General features: G+C 31.5%; 3 protein-coding genes and 1 pseudogene across 8 annotated transcripts; 2 read left to right on the top strand and 2 right to left on the bottom strand.

The window, feature by feature from the left end:
- The first annotated feature begins 522 nt into the window (after positions 1-522).
- Positions 523-1,152, top strand: LOC121173884 (secreted RxLR effector protein 161-like). The gene has a single exon (XM_041011422.1). The coding sequence runs from the start codon at positions 523-525 to the stop codon at positions 1,150-1,152; it is 630 nt and encodes a 209-aa protein (XP_040867356.1).
- Positions 1,153-1,690: 538 nt separating this feature from the next.
- Positions 1,691-3,528, bottom strand: LOC100814073 (rust resistance kinase Lr10-like; annotated as a pseudogene).
- A 4,317-nt stretch (positions 3,529-7,845) lies between these two features.
- On the bottom strand, positions 7,846-9,945 carry LOC100811907 (rust resistance kinase Lr10). The gene is made up of 2 exons (XM_006601104.4): positions 9,175-9,945; positions 7,846-9,086 (listed from the first exon to the last, which is right to left on the bottom strand). The coding sequence occupies exons 1-2, from the start codon at positions 9,905-9,907 to the stop codon at positions 7,996-7,998; spliced, it is 1,824 nt and encodes a 607-aa protein (XP_006601167.2). The 5' UTR covers positions 9,908-9,945; the 3' UTR covers positions 7,846-7,995.
- A 238-nt stretch (positions 9,946-10,183) lies between these two features.
- LOC100781099 (rust resistance kinase Lr10) lies at positions 10,184-15,946 on the top strand. Of its 6 annotated transcripts, XM_006601103.3 has the most exons (6): positions 10,222-10,498; positions 10,609-10,728; positions 10,833-11,225; positions 12,214-12,240; positions 13,768-13,818; positions 14,849-15,946. In XM_006601103.3, exons 2-6 carry the CDS (start codon positions 10,698-10,700, stop codon positions 15,910-15,912), a joined length of 1,566 nt encoding a protein of 521 aa, XP_006601166.1. In that variant the 5' UTR covers positions 10,222-10,498; positions 10,609-10,697; the 3' UTR covers positions 15,913-15,946. The 6 variants fall into 6 exon arrangements, with proteins under 6 accessions (XP_006601165.1, XP_006601163.1, XP_040866996.1 ...); XM_006601100.4 differs by having other exon boundaries at positions 10,215-10,728; XM_041011063.1 differs by lacking the exon at positions 13,768-13,818 and having other exon boundaries at positions 10,276-10,498.
- The last annotated feature ends 9,593 nt before the right edge of the window (positions 15,947-25,539 follow it).

Genomic DNA, 25,539 nt, shown 5'->3' with positions numbered 1-25,539 from the left:
CATATATCTATCAGGGTTTTGCTTGCTATTGTGGCAAACCAAGATCTGGAACTTGAACAACTTGATGTCAAGACTGCTTTTCTCCATGGAAGATTGGAAGAAAATATTCTAATGAAACAGCCTGAAGGATTTGAAGTTCAAGGAAAAGAAAGGTATGTTTGTCAACTGCAGAGGTCCTTGTATGGTTTGAAACAATCTCCAAGGCAATGGTACATGAGGTTTGACAACTTTATCACCAGCCAAGGATTCAAGAGAAGTCTCTATGATTGCTGTGTTTATCACAACACGGTGGAGGATGGATCAATGATCTATCTTCTACTCTATGTAGATGACATGCCTATTGCAGCAAAAAGCATGTGTGATATACAAAATTTGAAGATCCTCCTGAGTGGTGAATTTGATATGAAAGATCTAGGGGCTGCAAAGAAAATCTTAGGAATGGAGATCTATAGGGACAGAACTCAGAAAAGGCTATTTTTGTCTCAAAAGGATTACATTTAGAAGATACTTATGAGGTTTGGAATGGCTGATTCTAAACCTATTAGTACTCCCCTTTCAGAAAAAGAGAAGCTGTCAGATATGATAAAGGTTCAAGCTCAGGCTGATAAGGACTATATGTCAAAGGTTTCATACTCAAGTGCTATTGGCAGTCTCATGTATGCCATGGTCTGCACCAGACCTGACCTTGCTTATGCTGTTAGCATGGTTAATAGGTTCTTAAACCAACCTCAGAAGGAACATTGGAAGGCTGTGAAGAAAATTTTCAGATATCTTAAAGGGACTTCAGATGTAGGTTTGATCTATGGATCTCACCCAGATTGCTGCCTCACTAGCTATTCTGATGCAGATTTTGCTGCTGATCTTGTCAAGAGAAGGTCATTAACAGGGTATGCTTACACCCTTGGTGGCTGCTTGGTGAGTTGGAAGGCAACACTTCAACCTTCTGTTTCCCTCTCAACTACTGAGGTTGAATATATGGCTTTTACTGAAGCTGCAAAGGAAGGAATTTGGCTGAGAGGTCTGATAAATGATCTCGGAATTAATCAAGAATATGCTAATATCTATTGTGATAGCCTTAGATGCTTGGCCAAGGATCAGGTTCATCATGATAGAACCAAGCATATAGATGTTAGATATCACTTCATTCGGTAAGAGAGAAGAATCAAAGTTCATAAGATTAGCACTCTGCACAATCCTGCTAATATGTTCACAAAGCCAGTTCCAAAGAGCAAGTTTGATCATTGCTTAAGCTTGCTCAATGTAGATTGTTGGGGTTAAAATCATGTGTGTTTGGAGGGTGCAGTTTGTGTTTTATATGGATGTTGGTTCAAGGTGGTGAATTGTTGGGCTATGACCAAAATCCATATGGAAGTTTATTTTGTTATTTTTCTGTTTTGTCCTCTGTTTATATAAGGCAAGAATGCCCTGTATTTTACATAGAGGATAAGCTTCCACTTGTATAATGCAACCATAATAAAAGTTTTCTGTTTTTCCCTCACGTGGATGTAGCCTTACTCAAGGTGAACCACGTAAATCTGTTTGTGTGTTCTTTCTCTCATCTCTTTCTCTTTCAATTTTGTTGCAACATCGTGTGTGTGACATAACTTTCTGCTGCATCTGCTGCTGCTATTCTTGTTTGTTCTTCATCACTTCCACAACAATTTGTATGACAGATTTTATGGATGGACAATTCAATGGTTGCCACTGAATGCACCAAAGTCCAACAATTGCTAGTTTCTATGCAATTTTAACATCACCGTCATCCTCAACATGGATATGCACATCTCCATGAACTAGGTCATGCATCCAATCTGCATACAACACATGGAAATCTTGTGGAGAAGACATGTCTAACAATATTTTGTAACTATAAATATCAGACTTATAAGACACATTCCCAAAGTTTCTAGAGAAAACTTCAGGTGCAATGTATCCGAAGGTTCCTCTAGCTGCTGTCATGGACACCAAACTAGGATTCTTGGAACACAATTTTGCTAAGCCAAAATCAGAAATTTTAAGAGTGAAGTTGTCATCAAGTAACACATTGTGAGGATTGATGTCAAAGTGAATAATGGGATGGTTACAACCTTGGTGAAGATACTCAATCCCTTTAGCTATACCAAGAGCAATGTTCTGCAGCTTCTCCCAGCCAAGGAAATCCTGCTTATCATCTGGTGGAAATATGATGCTTTGTAGCGAACCATTTGGAAAGAAATTGTAGACCAGAGCACGATGGATTCCTTTAGCACAATAGCCAAGCAAACGAACCACATTGATGTGGTGGATTTTGCCCATAATTTCCAATTCATTGATGAACTCTTTCCCTTTTTCCCTCTGTATTATTGAGGATCTTCACAGCCACCAGAATCTCAATTGAAAGTTTTCCTCTTAATACAACCCCATGAGCTCCTTCCCCTAACTTGTCTTTAAAACCACCTGTGATTCTTTTCACATCAGCATAAGTAAATCTTGCAGGCTTTTCTGCCCTGTATTCCTCTAAGAACTTCTTCCCCCTTGCTTGGTCCTCTTCTTTCTGTCTAAAATGGTATATGATCTTAAAAATGGCAATAACTATGAACCCCAAAAGAATCGAACCTACAATAACAATAGGAGACTTGATTAAAAAAGAAAAAAAGGTAAAAAGACTAAGTGAAGTTGTGTGAAGGAGTTTGATCTAACATGTAGTAGAGTAAATAAAAGATTTGGGAACACGAATAGTTTTTTGTTTGTCCTTGCAGTCGAAACATTCAATGTCACCTTTGTTGTTCTTCCATTTACATTTCTTTCCTTTTGCTTTGCACTTACTAGAATTTGCTTCGAACCATCTCAAATCCAACGAATTTCGCTGCATCCCGTAAGCCAAAACTGGTGTAACGATGTCAAACATTTTGGTACAAGATGTTAGGTCCAATCTGAGCACACTGTCGTCAAGATCAGAAACATAAATTGGATAGGAGATCATATCTTGTGAGTCTGACAGTGACTGTTCAGAGTTTCTCAGGTATTGATGCTCAACTGAAGAACAGTTGTAGAAGCTCAACTTACTATTGTAGAGTTCGTGCACTTCCCATTGTAGCTAACACAGGCTTTCAACACTTGTTGGACGTCACTTATATATTGTATAAAATTAAAACGTGTAAGTGATTAAGTCCATTGGATGTGAATAAAACAACTCAGTTTATATATACTGGTTTTCATAATAGGTGAAAGCTAGTTAATTAACAACACTCGAACGTTGAATATAACTCATTAATAAAACAATTTTTCACTTGTGGTTGGACGCGCACTAATAAGAGTTTTAGAATGAAAAATAATACCAAGTGTGCTCGTTATGTAGTAGCTCCTATTCACCAGACCACACGATAAATCCCTAACAACGATAGTCATGGGTTTGGATTGGTAAGGGTGACAAGGTCGTGGTAGGGGATTTGGTATCATGGTGGCGACGAGGTCTTTGTGGGGGTTCAGGTTAATAAAGGAGGTAGCGACGAGGGTTTGGGTCTGTGGTGGTGACAACAAGGTTGTCATAGGGAGTTTGGGTTTGTAAGGGTGGTAGTGATAGGGGTTTGGGTGGGTGATGGTAGCAACGTGGTGGCGGGGTGGGGTCGTGGTGGCAGTGATGTGGTTGGTAGGTTTGGGTTCATGGTGACAATGAGGTCATTGACAACAAAGTTGAGAGAGAAACTAGAGATTTTGAGATTTTGTGAGGCTAGAGCAAAAAGGAGTTCAAATTAATAATACAAAAAATGATTCGACATTGATTCTGATTTGAACAGATGCTACAACTTATATAAAAAGATATTTTTTATATTGATTTATAAATAGCTAATGTTATGAAGTTGCATTGAATTTTAAGAATGCACAACACCATTTACCACAAATTTTCAAACAACTAATGTTTACATCGACATAAAATGTGTTTCATGTAATCGTGATTAAACGCCATTTGATAGATAATAATAATAATAACAATAACAACAACAACAACAACAACAACAACAACAACAATAATAATAATAATAATAATAATAATAATAATAATAATAATAATAATAGTAAATATATAGTTTTTATTAAAATCTTTAATATTTTAACAATATTTTAAAAAATTCAAACACATGTATTATTTTCCATTTAAAAATTTTAATGTCCACATTTTTATGGAAAAATTAATTTACATATAAATGAGTAACATTGATTAACCACAATTTATATAAATATATGTTAAAATTAGTTTTGATTTTAATTTATATAAATAAATAAAATTAATAAACCACAATTTGATATAAGGCGCACTTAATTGCACTTTTTGCCTTAACCTTTTTAATTTTTGGTGAGTTTTAGCCCAACAAATTAAAATGATTATATTTTACCCTTAATTTTTAAGAAACTTATAAATTTTACTTCTTGTCATTTATCCATTGATAAATATAAAAATTAGAAGTAAAATATGTCAAATTAATTTGTTAAGAGTAAAATTCATCAAAAATAGAAAATTTAATAATAAAAAATATAATTAAATCTTTATATATATATATATATATATATATTATAGAAATTTAATTATTGATTATCACAAGTCTATTTATTAGTCTTCGAGTTCAGCTTTTTCTATTGTTTATTTCGCAAACGTAGCAATTCAGATAATTACTAGTTGGTTCATAGAATGTACTCATCAAAAGTTCACCACACATCTAGACTTGTGGAAAAGAGAAGTCTCCCATTAATATCCGTGTTGATATATAGTAAGTTTTATTCAAGCAATACATTCTAATGATTTTGACAGGGTTGCCTTATATAATCACATGATATGCAGCGACTTTGACTAGTCAAAGTCATTGTGTAATTCATATAATTAGTATTTACAAAATTGAAAATAATAATTATTCCAACTTTAATATTATTGGATTTTTTTATCGACCAGTCAGAACATAATTAATATTGTTGGATTGCATGTATAAGGTGAAAATTTATTACCAGTGTGAAAAATATTTTGATTTTTTTATCCATAAATATTAATTATTAATATTATTAGATTTTTGTTAGTTGGAAAATTTGAATCCAATTTCTCTCTCATTCTCTTCTTTCTTTGCCACCAGATTAAATTTATATCTCTTATTTTAATTTCTTTGTGTTACATGGGCACGGGAGAGGAAAAGATGGTTACGTTAACATACACAGAGTTGTATCAAATGAACTTTGAGATCCTCAGCAAATTATAGTGACTTAACTTACCAATGAGCTTTTTTTATGGATTTATTATTTCAATTTTTCTTCTGTTATTTATTTTTGTTATTAATTATCTTCATATATTTCATGCAAAAATCTTGCACGTATCTTGAAACAAACTTTAGTTATTATCACAGGTACTATTCATTAGTCTTTGCTAAAGGACAATGTAAAATAGAAGCAGTTCCGCTCACTAATTAAAGTCTATGCCGTGAAGATTAATACAGGTTTAAATTTCAAAGAATATGACAAGGTTGTCTTGTATATATGTCCAATCTAAGTGTCACTCTCACTGTCATGCATTATTGTTTTGGGGAAGACAATGTTCGTGGACCTGATCCTTGTTAGTGTTAATTGAAATTGAACAGGTCATATATAACCAATTTTTTGTGTATTAATTTAACTATTTATTATTTCTATTTTTCAGTTATTTATTTTTGTATCAAATTATCTACATATATTCCATGCATAAGTCATGCATGTATTTTTATCAAAAAGGTATATAAGTCATGCATGAGTTGGTGTAATTAAACTTCTCAAATCTAAGTTCGATTCTAACATATAAATAAATAGAGTGTTCAACATATTACTTAAAACAAACTTTAGTTCTTGTCAAAGGTACTATTCACTAGTCTTTGACTGACTTTTTCTGTAGTATTGTGTGTAAAAGGTAAATGAACAATTAAATTATAAGCAATCTCACTCACTATACCCATAATCCTTCCTCACTTTTGGACTTGTGGACTAGAAAAACTCAATAATTAAAGTCTGTGCCGTGAACCTTATTAATGCATCCATGTTTAAATTTCGAAGAATTTGTCAAGATTTTCTTGTATGTATGTGTCCAAAATATAATGCTACTCTCACTCGTCTCTCACTGCCATTATTGTTTGGAGAGACCCGTGGACCTTGACCTTGGAGTTAAATGAAATTGAACAAATCATAAAGCTAATTCTTGATAGAGTTAAACCCGAGTTGTATCAAATGAGCTATGAGATTCTCAACTAATTATTATTAGAAATAAATAATTAACTAATATATATATATATATATATATATATATATATATATATATATATAGACAGAAAGTATTTAATATAAAAAATCTTTAGCATAATATGTAGTTTCAACATTATTTTTTTTACTAGCAAAACAAAGAGTATATATTTATATAAAATGAATGGGTATAAGCTATAACCAGAATCTTAAAAGTTTCAACATTAATGTTTTCATTAAAATATAAATTTCTATAATTAGATTTTTTTATGAAATTTATGTTTTATATTCATTTCAGTGGCTTATTGTTTTTTAGAGTTGAAAATCAACGCTATAATTTGAAGAATTCATTTTAAAAATATAAAAAAAGACAAGAAAATAAGCAAGAGAAAGACTAGGTGAGAGATAAAAATGTTAATAGAGAATACGTAAAATAAATGGTATAAATAATTTTATAAAAAAAAAGAGTCTTCGAGGAGTATTGGATATTATATTTGGTAATTAATGTGCCAAATCTGCGATCAAACTAGAGCTGTGCATGAAGTTCATTCCTTGCATATTCAAAACTCATGGTGACCGCGCGCGTGCGTCCACTTAATGAAATGAACAAGAGAGGATCCTAAAGCTTTGTATTCTTGATAAAAAATACTTCCTTTATTGTTGATTAATATTCTTAATTCACTCTTCAAATAACATAATATTGACTAAGAGGAGTGGTATAATTTTCTTTCTTATGTGCGAATTTTCTTACAAATTTTGGTTTCCAAGTAATACGGACATCAATAATCAATTTCCTGCCATTTGCAGCAAATTGCTTTGTAGAAAAGTCGAAGTTTAGGAAATTTTCAGTAGATTTTCACACGAAAATATCCTCAAGCAATTTTCTTTGTAGAAATTTTATTTCAAAAATTCTCAACTAGCTAGGTTTCCTGCAGGTTTCAAATCCTCAAATAGTTCTGCATGTAATTTTCAGGTGAATCTAAAATCCACAAGTAATTTTCCAGCAGATTATAAATCCCATATAATTTTCCTATAGATTTTAAATTCGCAAGTAATTTTCTTGTGAATTTAAAATATCAGCATCAATTTAATTTTTATTTTATTTTATAAATATTAATGCATGATTATGAGTTTTTAATATTAATATCCTTCAGAATTTGTTTAGGAAAGAAACAAATTTGATTAAAAAGTCTAGCCCTTGTTAAGAATAAATTTGGTAAACTCTTGTGTATTGTTTGATTTAAACATTTTCATATCTTGGTTTTTTATAACTCAATTTTATTTACAGACATGCTGACAGCACAAATGAAAATTAAGTAAATGGAAAAATAGGAAATAAAATTGAGGTTCTGTAATTACCACCCAGATAGAAGACGAATTTAATACAAACTACACAACTACATGAATAATAAAATAATGAGTAATTCATTTTTTGAAGATGTAAATGTTCAATGTTAAAAATAATTGTTCACTACATTTAATTGAACTTCAGTGGGGTTTTTTTTTTTTTAAATCTTACCAATAGGTTTTCGATTTATGACACCATTAAGGAGTTTTTCATAATCATTTTTCACCAAACATATCCAAATATTAAACATCATTTATACATATATATATATATATATAAAAGAATAATTGATTAATTATAATAATAATTTACTTTATTTTCATACATTTGATTCAAACACAACAATATTTCCTTGAGGAGAAAACAAAATATGTGTAAACACTGATCATCTCCCGTTGTAAATAAATCAATAAGCTAATTTCTCATTCTTGAATTACTTCCAATTCCAAAGGTAGTCTTGCCGAAGTGAATCCACTAGGAATAGTGGAAGTGGATGAGTGAAATGGATTAGGAGGAACAGTTAATAGGTCTTCCTCTTTACTTTCCAACATTTGTATGACAGATTTTATGGATGGCCGGTTCAATGGCTGCCACTGAATGCACCAAAGTCCAACAATTGCTAGTTTTCTTGCAATTTTAACATCACCTTCATCCTCAACATGGATATGTACATCTCCATGAACTAGGTCATGCATCCAATCTGGGTACAACACATGGAAATCTTCTGCAGAAGACGTGTCTACATTCTTCCTTCCTCCAACCATTTCTAACAACAACATTCCGTAACTATAAATATCAGACTTATAAGACACATTCCCAAAGTTTCTGGAGAAAACTTCAGGTGCAATGTATCCCAAGGTTCCCCTAGCAGCTGTCATGGACACCAAACTAGGATTCTTGGAACACAATTTTGCTAAGCCAAAATCAGAAATTTTTGGAGTGAAGTTGTCATCAAGTAACACATTGTGAGGATTGATGTCAAAGTGAATAATGGGATGGTTACAACCTTGGTGAAGATACCCAATCCCTTTAGCTATACCAAGAGCAATGTTCTGCAGCTTCTCCCAGCCAAGGAAATTCTGCTTGTCATCTGGTGGAAATATGAAGCTTTGAAGTGAACCATTTGGAAAGAAATTGTAGACCAGAGCACGATGGATTCCTTCAGCACAATAGCCAAGCAAACGAACCACATTGATGTGGTGGATTTTGCCCATAATTTCCACTTCATTGATGAACTCTTTCCCTTCTCCCTCTGTATTATTGAGGATTTTCACAGCCACCAGAATCTCATTTGAAAGTTTTCCTCTGAATACAGCCCCATGAGCTCCTTCCCCTAGCTTCTCTTTAAAACCACCAGTGATTCTTTTCACATCAGCATAAGTAAATCTTGCAGGCTTTTCTGCCCTGTATTCCTCTAAGAACTTCTCCACCCTTGCTTGGTCCTCTTGTTTCTGTCTAAAATGGTATATGATCTTAAAAACGACAATAACCACGAACCCCAAAAGAATCGAACCTGCAATAACAACAGTAGGAGACTTTATTAAAAAAGAAAAAAGAGGCAAAAAGACTAAGTGAAGTTGTGTGAAGGAGTTTGATCTAACCTGGTGCAGAGTAAATAAAAGATTTGGGAACATGAATAGTTTTTCGCTTGTCCTTGCAGTCGAAACATTCGATGTCACCTCTGTTGTTCTTCCATTTACATTTCTTGCCTTTTGCTTTGCACTGACTACAATTTGCTTCGGACCATCTTAAATCCAACGAATTTCGCTGCATCCCGTATGCCGAAACTGGCGTAACGATATCGAACATTTTGGTACAGGATGTTAGGTCCAAACTGAGCACACTGTCATCAAGATCAGAAACATAAATAGGACAGGAGATCATGTCTTGTGAGTCTGACAGTGACTGCTGGTAGTTTCTCAGGTGTTGATGCTCAACTGAAGAACAGTTGAAGAAGCTCAACTTACTTGTTTTAGCTTCATCGTCAAATTTGTAAGGATGAATAAGAGAATCGTTGATTTGCAGAAACTTGTGCGGAAGGCAATTTTCCGGGTCTTTCAACCCAATTTCATGATTTTCGTAGTTTATGTAACTGACTTGGAGTTTTACGGAGGAGAGAGCAAGCATAGTCTCATTTTTTTTAGTACAATATAGACAAAACCCCGGATAACCACATTCATCTTTAATTCCCTTGATGAGTTTGAAGGGAAATCTGATAGGTGGTTGGCCAGAGCCGCAAGACCATTCCCCACACTCATTGTTGCTGCTGCCACTTTTGATAAGGAGAAGGATTAACATTATTTGGAGGGGCAGCACACTAGGAGGCTCTGTCATCTCAGTAACGTGTCCTTTGTTTTCTTTTCGTGCCAGATAGAAACACAGTGAATATTTAACATTATTTATGTTTGAACAGATTTTATGTTTTTTATTTTGTATTGAATAATCAGTTGCAGAAACCAGATAGAAAATGGGAAAACGCGGTTTCTCAGTCCAAGTCAACACATGTTTGGATCCTCGACGCGGTTAGGACATGACTTAGGTCATTCTAGAAGCAAGTCAACAACTAGTAAATTGGAGGTGATTTTTGGGTAGATGTGACTTGGAAAACATATACAAACACATACTTGGCTATCAGTATTACCACAGAATTTTGTAAAAGGAAAAAATGTGTCCCTTATATATATATTTCAAGTCTGTGTTCTAAATTTAAATATCTAACTTTGATTTTGTATGCACTTCAAACAGTTTGGGCGTCATGTGGAGAGAGAGAGCGTTATTGGTGATCCTGCTACTGCTTCTAGTCCAGCAAATTTGTGCTACCAAGAAGCAAGATCATGGTTGCCCCCTTTCTTCCTGCGGCAAAATCACCAACATAACTTACCCATTTCGATTAAAGGGCCACCCTAAAAGCTGCGGCGACAATAGGTATGAGCTAGCTTGTGAAAACAATGTTACTGTGTTACATTTGTACTCTGGAAAATATCATGTGCAGGCAATCAACTACAATAATTTCACTATCCGAGTGGTTGATCCAGGAGTCGATCAACAAACAAATTGCTCCTCCCTTCCTCGCTATTTCTTGTCTCGCTCCAATTTCACTGATACTTACAATTATAGATACAACATGGATCCATACCAAGCTGGTGAATATTCAGGTCGTCGTAATTTTTTTTATTTTTTTATCGGTAAAGATTAGTTGTTACTTTTCATTTATGATGAAATCCACGACTTTTTCATTCTCAATTCTTTCAATACTTAGGTCGTAGTAATTGGGACAGGCTTGCTTTCCAGCATATAGTGTATATGAATTGTAGCAATCCAGTGACTCAGAATGGTAAGTATGTGGATACTGCTTCATACGTCAACTGGGACTCCAAAGATAAGTACATATACGCTATTGCTGGTGACTTAAAAGCAGAGGACTTCCAAGTTGGTTGTCACGTAAAGCTGGTTGCTCTGACATCTTGGTGGGGTTTGGATACAAACAATTATTCCTACGCTGCCATGCACACGGGGCTAGTCTATGGATTTGAGATTTCATGGATGCGCCTCATATGTGACCAGCACTGTCCAAGTAAACACGGCTGCGACGACTGCTTTTTCGACTCTGTCAGCCAGGAGCTTAATTATTGGAACGGGAATTCATTATGGAGTGAGTGAAACTTAACATAAAAAGACTTTTTTATTCAGAGTGCTCTATGTTAATATGAATTCTTTTTTTCTTTTTTTGTTAATATAAGTGACCTTCTTGTTTTATGAAAATTAATGGTAAATAATATTTTTTATGGACCTAAAGGTTTAGCTTTAATAATCTTAACTTTTGGCCGACCTCTTTTAATTGCATACACTCGTACATTATATGTGGTAAACGAATTAGTAACTTCTACTGTATTATGAATTTCTTGTGATCATCACTCGCAAAATTTAAAATATAATTTGGTGTATTTTTATTTTTTGTACTTACAAAAAAATTAATCCTTATAATTTATGTTTGTTTTATTTTAATTTTTAAGATACTTTTAAATAGTGAAAAAAATATGATCTAAAATGTATTAAAAACTACAAACAAAACAAACATAATTTATAATGATAAAAAAATGTTAAATTAGAACTAAGAATAAGCCTTTAAAATATTTGCCCCCTTTAACATGCCCATTATTACTGTATTCATTTGCTTTAATAATTGTCATTTTACTCATTTGGAACATCAACCAATTCGAATCATCCTACTTTTCTAACAACAATGTACGTTATTTCTAATTTTGTGGATTTTTCATGTCAAATTGAATTAATATTTTTATTTAATTTTTTATTGAATTAAAGGATAATTTTATTTATATATTTTAATTTCTTTAATTGATAGTCTTTTTCTGACAAAAAATAATTTATTATTTTTATACTTTACCAATGTATTACCTACCAAAAAAAATATTTTAACAATATTTATAAGAATCCGTGCATCAAATAAAACATTTACTATTTTTTCTTTTTAAAAGGCAAAAGAATTATTATTTTTAAATAAGAAAAGGCTGTTAAACTTTTCAATGGCTATAACCTTTATGAAATTATGCATATGGTCATCTTTGTCTAGTTGTTGAGATCAACAGGATTCTAAAATTGATATTTTCCTTCTGTTTTAGGTGATATACTGGCTACCATTCTGCCAGGTATGCATCTTATCATCTTTACCTTTGCTTTAATTATGTACATAATGAAAAGAATTAGTTTTGATGCTTTATCACACGACCTTATTCAATAATATCCTCCACCTTAAACATACATGTGAGTTTCACTAATAATTTATGGTTTAAATATATTTTGATCCCTAATAAATATTTAATTTTTTTTATTTATTTTTTAATATATTTATATTTTGTGTTAAGTTTCTAATATAATAATATTTTTTTGATATTTTGTTTTACTCTCGGATAAATTAATAAATTTTATATTTGTTCCTTAATAAATTAACAAATTTTTCTTTAGTTTCGTCTAATAATAAATAAAAAAATTTATCTAGAAACAACCATAAATTTCACTAATTTATCTGAAACTAAAAAAAAGTATCAAAACCAAAAATAAAAATAGTTATATTAAGGACTCAATGCAAAAGAAAAATATATTAAAAAACAAACATAAAAATCTAATATTTATTAGGAATAAAAATATATTTAAGCCTTAGTTGTTAAATATACATATATGTATGTGAAAATGTATTTAATATAGATATAGATGAATCCATTTTGTTGTATATGTAACAATTTTAACCAATGATTTTGTAGTATATATAAATAATCTTTAATAAACATAAAACAATAAATTAGTCCCTAAAATTGGCATAATTATTTATTTTGATTCTTTTGTAAAAAAAAGTAAATTTAGTTTTTAATTTTGACAACCATTAGCCAATTTGGTCTTAAATGCACTTTAATGTTAAAGGAAAATTTTACTTATACATAGCAACGTCAACAACCAAATTGATTAATATTTGTTTAAGATAGAAATTTTAGTCCTTATGTTTATTTTAATTTTTAAGACACTTTTGAATAGTAAAAAAAATATTATCTAAAATATCTTAAGAACTAAAAATAAAATAAACATAATTTATAATAATTAAAAAAATGTTAAATTAGATGAACTAAGAATAAGCCTTTAAAATATTTGCCCCTTTAACATGCCCATTATTACTGTATTCATTTACTTTAATCATTGTCATTTTACTCATTTGGAACATCAACCAATTCGAATCATCCTACTTTTCTAACAACAATCTATGTACGCTATTTATAATTTTGTGGATTTTTCATGTCAAATTGAATTAATATTTTTATTTAATTTTTTTTTTTGAATTAAAGGATAATTATATATATATATATATATATATATATATATATATATTTTAATTTCGTTAATTGATAGTCTTTTTCTTCAATTGACAAAAAATAATTTATTATTTTTATACTTTACCTATGTATTACCTACCCAAAAAAACTATTTTAACAATATTTATAAGAATCCGTGCATTAAATAAAACATTTACTATTTTTTCTTTTTAAAAGGAAAAAGAATTATTATTTTTAAATAAGAAAAGCCTGTTAAACTTGTCAATGGCTATAACCTTTATGAAATTATGCATATGGTCATCTTTGTCTAGTTGTTGAGATCAACAGGATTCTAAAATTGATATTTTCCTTCAGTTTTAGGTGATATACTGGTTACCATTTTGTATACCATTTTCACTCTGGAAGGTATGCATCTTATCATCTTTACCTTTGCTTTAATTATGTACATAATAAAAAGAATTAGTTTTGATGCTTTATCACACGACCTTATTCAATAATATCCTCCACCTTAAATATACATGTGAGTTTCACTAATAATTTATGGTTTAAATATATTTTGATGTCTAATAAATATTTAATTTTTTATTTATTTTATAACATATTCATGTTTTATGTTGAGTTCCTAATATAATTATATTTTTATTTTTTCTTCTTGATATTTTGTTTTAATTTCAGATATATTAATAAATTTTGTATTTGTTCTCTAATAAATTAACAAATCTCTTTTTAGTTACGACTAATAATAAATGAAAAAAAATTTATCTGGAAATAAACGTAAATTTTACTAATTTATCATAAACTAAAAAAAATATCAAGAACCAAAAATAAAAATATTATTATATTAAAGACTCAATACAATAAATATATATATATATATATATAGATATATATATATATATATATATATATTAAAAAAACACAAAAATTCAATATTTATTAACGATAAAATTATATTTAATTCTTATTTCTTAAATATACCAATGATTTTGTAGTATATATAAAATCTTCTAATAAACATAAAACAATAAATTAGTCCCTAAAATTGGCATAACTATTTATTTTGATTCTTTTGCAAAAAAAAAAATAAATTAGTTTTTAATTTTGACAACCATTAGCCAATTTGGTCTTAAATGCACTTTAATGTTAAAGGAAAAATTTACTTATACATAGCAACGTCAACAACCAAATTGATTAATATTTGTTTAAGATAGAAATTAAATAAGTGCAAAAAAACTAGAAATTAAATCTGCTTTATGTTTTTGTAACTATCTAAATGGATGTGCATAGTATCAATTTTATGAATCAAATTGTTTTTTTTTTCAAGTCAAATTGATCTTTTAATTTAACAAATTACTTTATTTCATTTTACATTAACGATGTAATCAAATGATTCTTTACCATGATCTTTATTCACTCAAGTAAAATTTTCTTGCAGCTTTAATTATGTTATGGGCATGGAAAATTTTGTTGACAGTGCCACTGTTTATTGTGATTTTGACGTGTAAATGGAGAAAAAGACATTTGTCAATGTTTGAAAGTATTGAAAATTATCTAGAACAAAATAACTTGATGCCTATTAGATATTCATACAAGGAAGTTAAGAAGATGGCGGGAGGTTTTAAAGACAAGTTGGGTGAAGGAGGATATGGCTCTGTGTTCAAGGGAAAATTGCGTAGCGGGTCTTGTGTGGCAATAAAGATGTTAGGTAAATCAAAAGGAAATGGCCAAGATTTTATTAGTGAAGTTGCAACCATTGGAAGAACATATCATCAAAATATAGTACAATTAATTGGATTTTGTGTTCATGGGTCAAAACGTGCTCTTGTCTATGAATTCATGCCCAATGGATCTCTTGATAAATTTATTTTTTCCAAAGATGAAAGTATACATTTAAGCTATGATAGAATATATAATATATCAATTGGAGTGGCTCGTGGAATTGCTTATCTCCACTATGGGTGTGAGATGCAGATTTTGCACTTTGATATCAAGCCCCACAACATTCTACTAGATGAAAACTTCACCCCAAAGGTCTCTGACTTTGGATTGGCAAAATTATATCCAATAGATAATAGCATTGTCCCAAGGACAGCAGCAAGAGGAACAATTGGATATATGGCTCCAGAATTGTTTTATAATAATATTGGAGGAATATCCCATAAGGCTGATGTTTATAGCTATGGAATGCTTTTGATGGAGATGGCAGGCAAGAGGAAAAATCTAAATCCCCATGCAGAGCGTTCAAGTCAACTTTTCTTTCCCTTTTGGATTTATAATCATATTAGAGACGGGGAAGATATAGAAATGGAAGATGTCACAAAGGAGGAAAAGAAAATGGTAAAGAAAATGATCATAGTTGCACTTTGGTGTATACAATTGAAACCAAATGACCGTCCCTCAATGAACGAAGTAGTCGAAATGCTTGAAGGAGACATTGAAAACTTAGAAATACCTCCAAAGCCAACTTTGTATCCAAGTGAAACGATCACAAAAAATTAAAAAATCAAGTCTATAATGAGATAATATCGAATTATTTCATAAGTTCTTATTATTCTATATAAATTAATCCCTTGGTAAAGTACACTATTTTGACAATACACGATAAACATTTATTTGCTTCTCATTATTGTTTTGAACACTTGTCCATTCATAATAGTTCACTTGTTTTTATCATTTCCTATTATTTTACATCTCAAATGTTTAAAAATGAGTTATCAATTTTTTTTCTAAGTTTCCAAATATGGAATCATGGTAGAACTCACTTTACTTGAATATGTATGATGATATTCACAAATTTTACTGTAAGATTATATTTCACAACTAGAGAAGTGAGATTCTACATCGGTTATTTGAAGTATACTACATCGGTTTACGACCGTCATCATAAGGAACATCATAAAAAGGGAAAGCCTATTCTACGACGATCGCGAACGACCGTCTTAGAATGATTAGCATTCTACATCGGTCATCTCAGAATCGGTGTAGAATGCATTGCATTCTAAGACTGTCTTTGACACATGACCGTCTTAGAATGATTAGCACTGTACATCGATCGTCTCAGAACTGACGTAAAATGCTTTTATTTTTATTTTTTTAGTTTGAACTATTTTTTTTTTTTACAAAATTGAAAGCTAGGTTCAAATACCTGCAATAAACACGTGAGAATATAAAATTAATTAAATTTTATACAATGAAAGATAACAATATATAAATTCAAGATGGTACATATTAACCAAACAATATATAAAAGATAACAAGTCAAATATTTCCTTTGACCCTTTTCCAATCTCTTTCACTGCTCCCCATAATATTTATGGGTGAAGGTATCCCATATACTTGGTCCCCTACCGCCTTTCGTTGGTGCACCTTCAAACTATATACATATATACATTAATTTCACAATAAGCACAACACAAAATCAAAATCAAGCATGTCTCATTAATGTTCGAGGCCCAAGGACTAGAGGCCCACATGTTCTAAGGAGTCCTCAATTGAACAATTTATAATCCTGAGCTTGAAAGATGTAAGTGCTTATTATACTCATCAATCAATCCAAAAAATTCACTTCCTCTCAAACATTTAAGTTAAAAGATAAGGGTGTTTGTTATGTTTACTCTATCTATCTAAGTAGTCCAGCTTAAAAAAGTCGTAAATAAAGTATTACCTCCTCCCCCAAAACACCCACAACTGAAAAATGTAAGTACAGAATTTTCCTCAATTTATAAATCTACATCTATATCCAAATTTGCCTGTATCTCAATTCTCACCTACCAGCCACATTTACATCTACATTAATACCAAGAATTTAAAAAACAACCATTTCAAGTTCATATTCACACATGCACGGATTAAAAACTTTATTTAACATATTGAATATTAAAAAATTGTAGACTTATTCCCATGAGGATGGAAATCATGGAATAGTTTTAAACCTTAGACAGATGCACAAATTTACAATTGGTTTCCAGAGTATCAGCATCACGTTCAATCACGTGGTAAGAAGCAAAGTTTTCACAAAGTATTGATGCATATCAAAATTTATGGGGTTTGGTCCCCAACTTCACATAATCTAGTATTCCTAAAACAACAATATAGTAATAAACACTAACAATTTAATTATGTGTCCTCATCATAATTAATGAATAAAATTAATTTTAAGCAACAATTAATTTTAATGAATAAAATTATAGATCTGACCTTGGCCTGCAAGTCATTACCTGCAGAATGCAGAAAAGATTCATGAAAAGATCTGACCTTGCGCAGGAAGCTGTAAACTAACTATTAATGAATAAAATTAATTTTAAGCAACAATTCAAGATTAATTTAAACTTCAATCTTAGTACAGGAAGCTGTAAACTAACTATTTCTACCAACAATCATAATATAGTAACTTTAAAGTAACCCAATACTTCACCCTATCTCCAAATTCCTTAAAACAAAGTTCCGCGTAGTCTTGAAAATCATTTCTGAAAATTAATCATAGATTATGACATTAAATGTTATAAAAGAGTCAAATTTTTTAATTACATTTAAATCTAATACGAAAAATAAGGAAAATGAAAAAAGAATTATCATTTTTAACACATGTGGTGATTAATTTGTATATACCATTCAAAAATCTTTGTCTAAAATGTTAGCTATAATTCAAATAGAAAATTAAATTTTGTATAACTCACATAATGCGTGGATTTAAGAAGCCACCTTATTCATCTTGCAAAGCTTGGGGAAGATCCCAATGAAAAAGGGTCACAAATGGTTGTAAGCCTATGATGTTGAACTTAGTCAATTACCATTATTTTCAACTACCCAAAGAAAATGTTACATGCAAACTTCAATTAAAAAAAATATATAGTAAAAGAAATAATTAATGCCAAATACAATAAGACTCTTGAAGCATAATTAAGGAATGAAACTATAAAGCTTTAATCACCATCCATGTATGAATTAAAAAAAAATCTATAAAACACATTAAATAACCTGCAAAGTATAGTTCTTTGTTGGTGAAATGATCCGGAAGCAAAACCTCAAATCTGATTGGTCATTATCTACTTTAATTGTTGATGTAAGCAAGTTCACAGTGTGATGAGCAACAGATTTCTCATCATGTACTCCACCATGATGATGAGAAGACAGCCATCGACTTAAAAGTCCAGAAGCAAGCTCAGAGCTATTCCTCTGGCCAGGATGTTGACTACTAGACCCCTACACATGATAAATAACCACAAAAAATGTCCATATGTCCCCCTGTATTCGGGCTTGGGTTTATCTTACTTAGGTGTTATTTTATGTACACTATTAGATTGTCTCCATCATTATGGGATTATGTCTCTAATCCAAAATTCTGGGAGACATTTAATGATTTTGTTTAGACTTAAAATTAAGCGTTCGGATATCTAAAAAAATTTCCATTTGCCCAGATATGCGATGCAATCAAGCCTAAATCTCTGTTCTTTGTCTCTGATAGAAACTAGATCAGAAACTAGAACGGAATGAGTTTTTTATTGAATGAATCCCTAATGGTTAATCTGCACCAGTGTGGTATAAGAATTCAGAATGAATGAGGGCAAAATCTACAAGAATGACCTCCCCAGGAAAAAGAGAGCCGAGTTTCTCCCACCCAAAACTAATCCTCACGAACTAACTCCCTTCCCTTTTCATCTTCTGCAGTTCTAAAAAATCCTTCAAATATGATAGTAAAATTAACAAAAGTTAAAAAGATAAAGCATATGAAAAAAGCAATGCTTTTCAAGATAGATGAGGCAACGAAAATTGACATCAGACCACAGGTGTTTAAAATTAAAACAAATGAAGTGAAGGCTTATATTACTAAAACACTACAATAAAAGTGGACTAAGAGCAGTAGCTTGATTCACACCAAGTCTCAAACCTCCTTCGTAATGATAATAATAAAAAATAAAATACAAATAATATGTAGAACACAAACGATACCAAATATTTGGACACTATATGCCTTAACATTGGAAATATTATTAGCTCATTACCAGAAGATCATTTTGTGTTTTAGGATAAGCTAAATCAGAAAGTTGAAGCCTCTCTTTTACTTTTTATGGACTTGGTTCAAAGAGGTCTTAAAATTATAAGCTGGTAGAAATTATAACAGACAGTAAATGCAGCCTTCCTAGTGCTTACTATAGAGAAACAGAAATCTATGTTAAAAATAAATCAATGGGGGAAAATAGCAAGAATAATCTGAATTGATACCTCAATCTTTTTCCTCAAATCATCATTTCCTTTCAGGAGGGAGTGCACTGGAATGAAGGCTGAAAGAAATATAATCCGTCCTAATTCCAACACTAGAATCCTATAGAGTCAAATAGGACACATCACATGGCCAGGACATTAACATGAAAAGCATAAAAGAGGGACTAATAGGCCAAACACAAACATTACATTTGAAGTCACAAAATTTAAAAATTCATGATTTATACATGAAATTCTTTTTTCAAAAGGATTTGCTTTGATTTTGAAATCTTTGTGATTTTAGTTGAGTACATGCATAAATCTGCTCAAATTTGATTTGATTTAAGTTTTTACTATTTAAATTGACAACATTGTTCTCATTATAGAGAAATCATATTATTTGAAGGGTAAAAGAGGAAAATTAGCAAGATAACACGAATTCGATTCTGTTGGTTTTGTGGAGAAAATTATAAAAAACAGAGGAGAGAAGAGAGACAATACGTATGTAGAGGAAATAAAATTATTCTATTCTAATTCAAATTGTTCTCAGCAGCGATACAATAAATAGTAAAAGATAAACTAATTAGATAACAAGATATTAGCAAAACAGAATATTAAAACTAACTTGTTCCTTAAAGATAGGAACCACTTATTGACTAGGCTAATCCATTAAAACTGACTTACTCCTAAAAGATAGGGAATCAACTTATTTAGTAAATCCTATTTTAAAAATTGAAAAATAAAATATTATGCAGTTACAAAAGTATATCTTCAACACTCCTCCTTGCTTTTGGAACTGCGAACTCCAATTCTTTGAGTTCAAGTTTGTTGATAGGTAATGACTTTGTAAACATGTCAGCTAGTTGATCTTTAGACTTACAATAAATTAAGTTCACTTCACCACTTTGTTGCATCTTTATCAAATAATAGAACTTGATGTTGAAATGTTTAGTCTTCCCATGACACACGGGATTGTTTGCAATAGCAATGACTACTTGATTGTCAACAAAAATTCCAGTTTTGTTCTTTTGAGCAAATAGAATGTTTGGCCTTGTTGTAGTGAGATACATTAGACATCCAATCAAGCTCCCATAATATCCTTCATCAATGTTATCAACACCTTCTTCTTTTCTGAAATTCTCCTTTTGATTCATTAGTGTGCTAGCAGATTTGCATTCCTCCATTTGAAACTTCTTCAAATTTTCTTTTGCATATTTCCTTTTTTCCATGTTTAGCATTCTTTCAAGATGGCAATGATCAAGTCTCTTGTGCTTGAATTCCGTGGGTGTGACTTGAGTGAAATAGGCTGTATGCTCCTCCTCTGCTAGATCAAATGAAAAGCTTTTACCTTTCATTTTAACCCTTAGAACTTCCCGGCCAAAATTGTCATAGATAAAGCAATGTTGATGTTCAAAGGACACTTTAAATCCCTTTTTAATCAACTGACCTACACTTAGCAAGTTTTGGTCAATGTTAGGTACATAAAGAACATCTGATATTAATTTGGTACCTGAACACGTTGAAATTGCAACAGTTCCTTTTCCTTTTACAGGAATATAGCCACCATTCCCAATTCTGACCTTTGAGACATTAGTTGGCTTCAAATCTTTGAATAAAGTCTTATCATATGTCATGTGGTTCGTACAACCACTATCAATCAACCAACTTTCACTTGATTCACTACTCAAGAAGCATGTGGCCACAAACAGTTGGTCCTCTTCTTCTTGATTAGCAATCTGAGCTCCCTCATCATGGTGATTTTTGTTGGGGCAGATCACCGCTTCATGCCCTATCTGGTTGCACTTGTTACATTTTGCATCTGGTCTCCTCCAACATTTGAAAGGTGCATGACCTTTTTTGCCACAATGATGACAAGGTGGATAATTTTTCTTTTTATCCTTACCTTTGTTTTGGTTGTTTGCATTATTTTCGTTGCTTGTTGGCTGATTCTTCTTGAAAAAATCCTTTTTGCTTTCATCAACTTCATGATGTTTGGCGGGCAAAGCACCTTCGACAACACGACCTTGCCTCATCAACCTTCGCTGCTCTTGAGCTTGCAGGGCATGTAGTACTTCTGCCAATGTGATTTTCGACAGATCCTTTGTGTTCTCCAATGAAGCTATAGATGCTTCATACCTCTCCGGCACCGTTACCAAAATTTTCTCTACAATTCTCGAATCAGTAAAATCACTTCCCAACAACTTTATCTTGTTAGCAATACCCAACAATTTGTTTGAGTATTCTTTGATTGTCTCTGACTCTTTCATCCTTTGAAGCTCAAATTCCCTCCTTAAATTTAGCACTTGCATGCTTCGTATTCTATCATCTCCAGCGTATTCCTCTTTCAGATAATCCCAAATTGCTTTGGGTGATTTAAGAGTCATGATTCTGATGAATATCATTTGTGAAACACCAGTGAACAAACATGACCTCGCCTTTGCCTTCTTCATCTTTCTTTCCTTGTGATTTTTAATTTGGGCCATGGTGGGATTTTCAGGCAGCGGATATATTTCATAATCCTCTTCCACAGCATCCCATAAATCCAAAGATTCCATGTAGGATTGCATTTTCACTTCCCAAAGATCATAATTCTCTCCATCAAAGATTGGAAGAGTTATGTGGGAAAAACTTGCTTCACCTTCCATGGTAGAAGTCCCGTAAGAATAAGGCTCTGATACCAATTGTTGGTTTTGTGGAGAAAATTATAAAAAACAGAGGAGAGAAGAGAAACAATACGTATGTAGAGGAAATAGAATTATTCTATTCTAATTCAAATTGTTCTCAGCAGCGATACAATAAATAGTAAAAGATAAACTAATTAGATAACAAGATATTAGCAAAACAGAATATTAAAACTAACTTGTTCCTTAAAGATAGGAACCACTTATTGACTAGGCTAATCCATTAAAACTGACTTACTCCTAAAAGATAGGGAATCAACTTATTTAGTAAATCCTATTTTAAAAATTGAAAAATAAAATATTATGCAGTTACAAAAGTATATCTTCAACAGATTCATTTTTAATGAATTCCAAACATGGGGATCGGTTTCTAAATCAAATTGGTTCTATTTTTTAATGATTACATAGAATATGGGAATTGCACAGAATTATATATACCTCTAATAGAAATGTTATTTCATCCAAATCCAAGTCCTCACCAAACACGCAGTCAAGTTTTACTCCAAGAAACCAAAGCAGAAAATCCATATCAATATATCAAAGTAGTAAAAAAAATACACATATACAATTGCTTATTTCAAAACACAGATTGGTGTCTAATTTAGGAAATGAGTACAATGCATATTTTGTGATAGAACATGATAAGCATAATATATTTTAGTGGATCTGTGTACCAAAATGAACACCCCATGAAGTATACAACTCATAAATTGATCTTAAAAAGGCTTTTCCAACTTTTGTTTTTGCATTTATAGCCACGAAACCATTAGTCATCCATTTATAGCCATGAAAACATAGTTTGAAATTGAAATTTGACAGTTCAATTTTTTATGTTTACAACTCAAGTATCCCTTTGATAAAATAGAGTGGTTTGATTAACATGCCAAATTCTATCATAACAAAATACAATATCAAAGCATTCAAATGACCAAAATTTTTATTCCAGAACCAATAAATAACATGCAAATGAATAAACTCCAAATACATAGCACATGGTAATATATTTTACCAAACTCAAATCATAAATAATTCCAATTTAGATAGACATAAATTGATGACAAGGTATTTGTGGGGGTTTAGGTTAAGAAAGGAGGTAGCGACGAGGGTTTGGGTCTGTGGTGGTGATAACAAGGTTGGCATGGGGAGTTTGGGTTTGCAAGGATTGATTCTAATTTGAATCGATGTTAAAACTGATGTAAAAATATATTTTTTTATATCAATTTATAAATAGCTAATATTATGAAGTTGCTTTGAATTTTAAGAATGCACCGTGTCATTTACTACAAAGATTTTCAAACAACTAATGTTTACCTCGACGTAAAATGTGTTTCATGTAATCGTGATTAAACGCCATTTATATATAAAAGAGTAACATTGATTAACCACAATTTATATAAATATATTAAAATTAGTTTTGATTTTAATTTATATAGATGAATAAAATTAATAAACCACAATTTGATATAAGGCGCACTTAATTGCACTTTTTGCCTTAACCTTTTTAATTTTTGGTGAATTTTACCCCAACAAATATAGATGACTAAATTTTACCCTCAATATTTAAGAAACTTATAAATTTTATTTCTTGTGATTTATCCATTGATAAACATAAAAATTAGAAGTAAAATATGTCAAATTAATTTGTTAAGAGTAAAATTCATCAAAAATAAAAAATTTAATGATAAAAAATATAATTGAATCTTTATATATATATATTATAGAAATTTTATCACAAGTCTATTCACTACTAAAAAATAACTTTTTTATGATGCGTATTCTAAGACGGTCATACGTAACCGCCTTAGAATGTCACGTGGTGGCAGTTCTGTAATTAAGAAGAATAATTTTTTTTGACACACATTCTAAGACAATTTTATGGAACCACCTTAGAATGTACTAGGGGAACGTAATCCACAACGGGTTTATATAGAAAGACGTCGTTGTTTATATTCCCCTAATTACATAATCCACTATCGTGTGTACTTTGAAACCCTATCCTCCTCTGAAATCCGATCCCTTTCATTTCTCCCTCCACTCTCTAGCGCTTCCTTTGACTCTTGCCTTGGCCACCCGCTCACGGCCGCACAAGAGCATCACCGACTTCCGCGACGAGCTCCACCAGCTCATCAAACGCCTCTTGCGCTCCAACCAAAACAACACCTGTGATTCTTGCGGAGGCTTCAGATTCATAGTGTGTGATGAGTGCAACGGAAGCCACAAAGTCATTATATGACTTGAGTCCTATTGTATCTTCTTAAAGGTTTCGGTCTGAGTTTTATAAATAAAAAACAAGAATACAAAAATTAATCATCAAAATCAATGACACTGGGTGGTTCCTTTGAAATTATTTTGTCTGGTGTGGCTGATGATGCGGTCAAATTGGGTCGAAACTGTTCCCACCATGAAGAAAGTGGAGCTAAAGTTGGAGACTTAAAGCCTTAAAGAGTGCACAAGAGCAAGCAACTCGAGAAGGACGAAGATTCAATGAGGTTTTTATGCTTGCTTTTCAGATATTCCTTGTTCCTGTCTGTGATCCTGTAATAAATTTGTTGTTTACTATATGGATATGTTCAGGTTATGGAAGAAAGGTGGAGTTCTCTTGGTGAGTTGAGGGTGTCAGGGTCTTGGGGAAAGCAAAAGAGCCAACAAGTGGTAGATGAGGGTGCCGGGGTCTTGGGGAAAGCTTTATGCATGATTTTGGGGAAAGCTATATTAATGAAATCTAAGGGTTCAATTGCATGTTCAGAATTTATGTTAAGCAAATCTAAGGGTAAGATCCACCTTATTACACATATTTCATTTTCTAAAATATTTGATTATTCCCACTGACAAGAATTCCTTGTTAAGCGAAAGTATTTGGTGGTTAGTGATGTGAATTTGAGAGCCTCCAGTGTTCAAAAGTCAAAATTTGGGCCTTAAGGATCTTGTTGTTTGCAGAGTTGGACAGACAGGGTTTGAAAAAGGTGAGATTGGATGAAAGACACTATTTGATTCTAGCGTTAAATGTTTAATTTGATAATTAATTCATGTTTACAATTGATTGCATTTTAATTGACCTTATAGTTATATTCTTGGGTTGAAATCTGATTGCTCAATTTTATATAGGATCACTGGACTGGATGTTTGTCATCTTTTATGACTAATTGTTGTATAGAAAAGTTTTATAAAATTTATATCTTTCCCCAATTTATGGTTCTTTTTGTAGGTTTGTACATATTTTTAGCTTAGTTTAGTTTTTATGCAG

This window comes from Glycine max, chromosome 17 (genome assembly GCF_000004515.6).
Source record: "Glycine max cultivar Williams 82 chromosome 17, Glycine_max_v4.0, whole genome shotgun sequence".
In the NCBI taxonomy this organism is placed as follows: Eukaryota; Viridiplantae; Streptophyta; class Magnoliopsida; order Fabales; family Fabaceae; genus Glycine; species Glycine max.
The sequence above is the reverse complement of the archived record's forward strand: the minus strand, read 5'-3'. Positions and strand labels throughout refer to the sequence as shown.

Coding starts and splice junctions, on each gene's coding strand:
- LOC100811907 (XM_006601104.4), bottom strand. CDS start 9,907: ATGACAGAGCCTCCTAGTGTGCTGCCCCTCCAAATAATGTTAATCCTT. Junction 9,087..9,174: donor TTTTATTTACTCTGCACCAG/GTTAGATCAAAC, acceptor TTGTTATTGCAG/GTTCGATTCTTTTGGGGTTC.
- LOC121173884 (XM_041011422.1), top strand. CDS start 523: ATGGCTGATTCTAAACCTATTAGTACTCCCCTTTCAGAAAAAGAGAAG.
- LOC100781099 (XM_006601100.4), top strand. CDS start 10,329: ATGTGGAGAGAGAGAGCGTTATTGGTGATCCTGCTACTGCTTCTAGTC. Junction 10,729..10,832: donor CCAAGCTGGTGAATATTCAG/GTCGTCGTAATT, acceptor TTCAATACTTAG/GTCGTAGTAATTGGGACAGG. Junction 12,241..13,767: donor ACTGGCTACCATTCTGCCAG/GTATGCATCTTA, acceptor ATTTTCCTTCAG/TTTTAGGTGATATACTGGTT.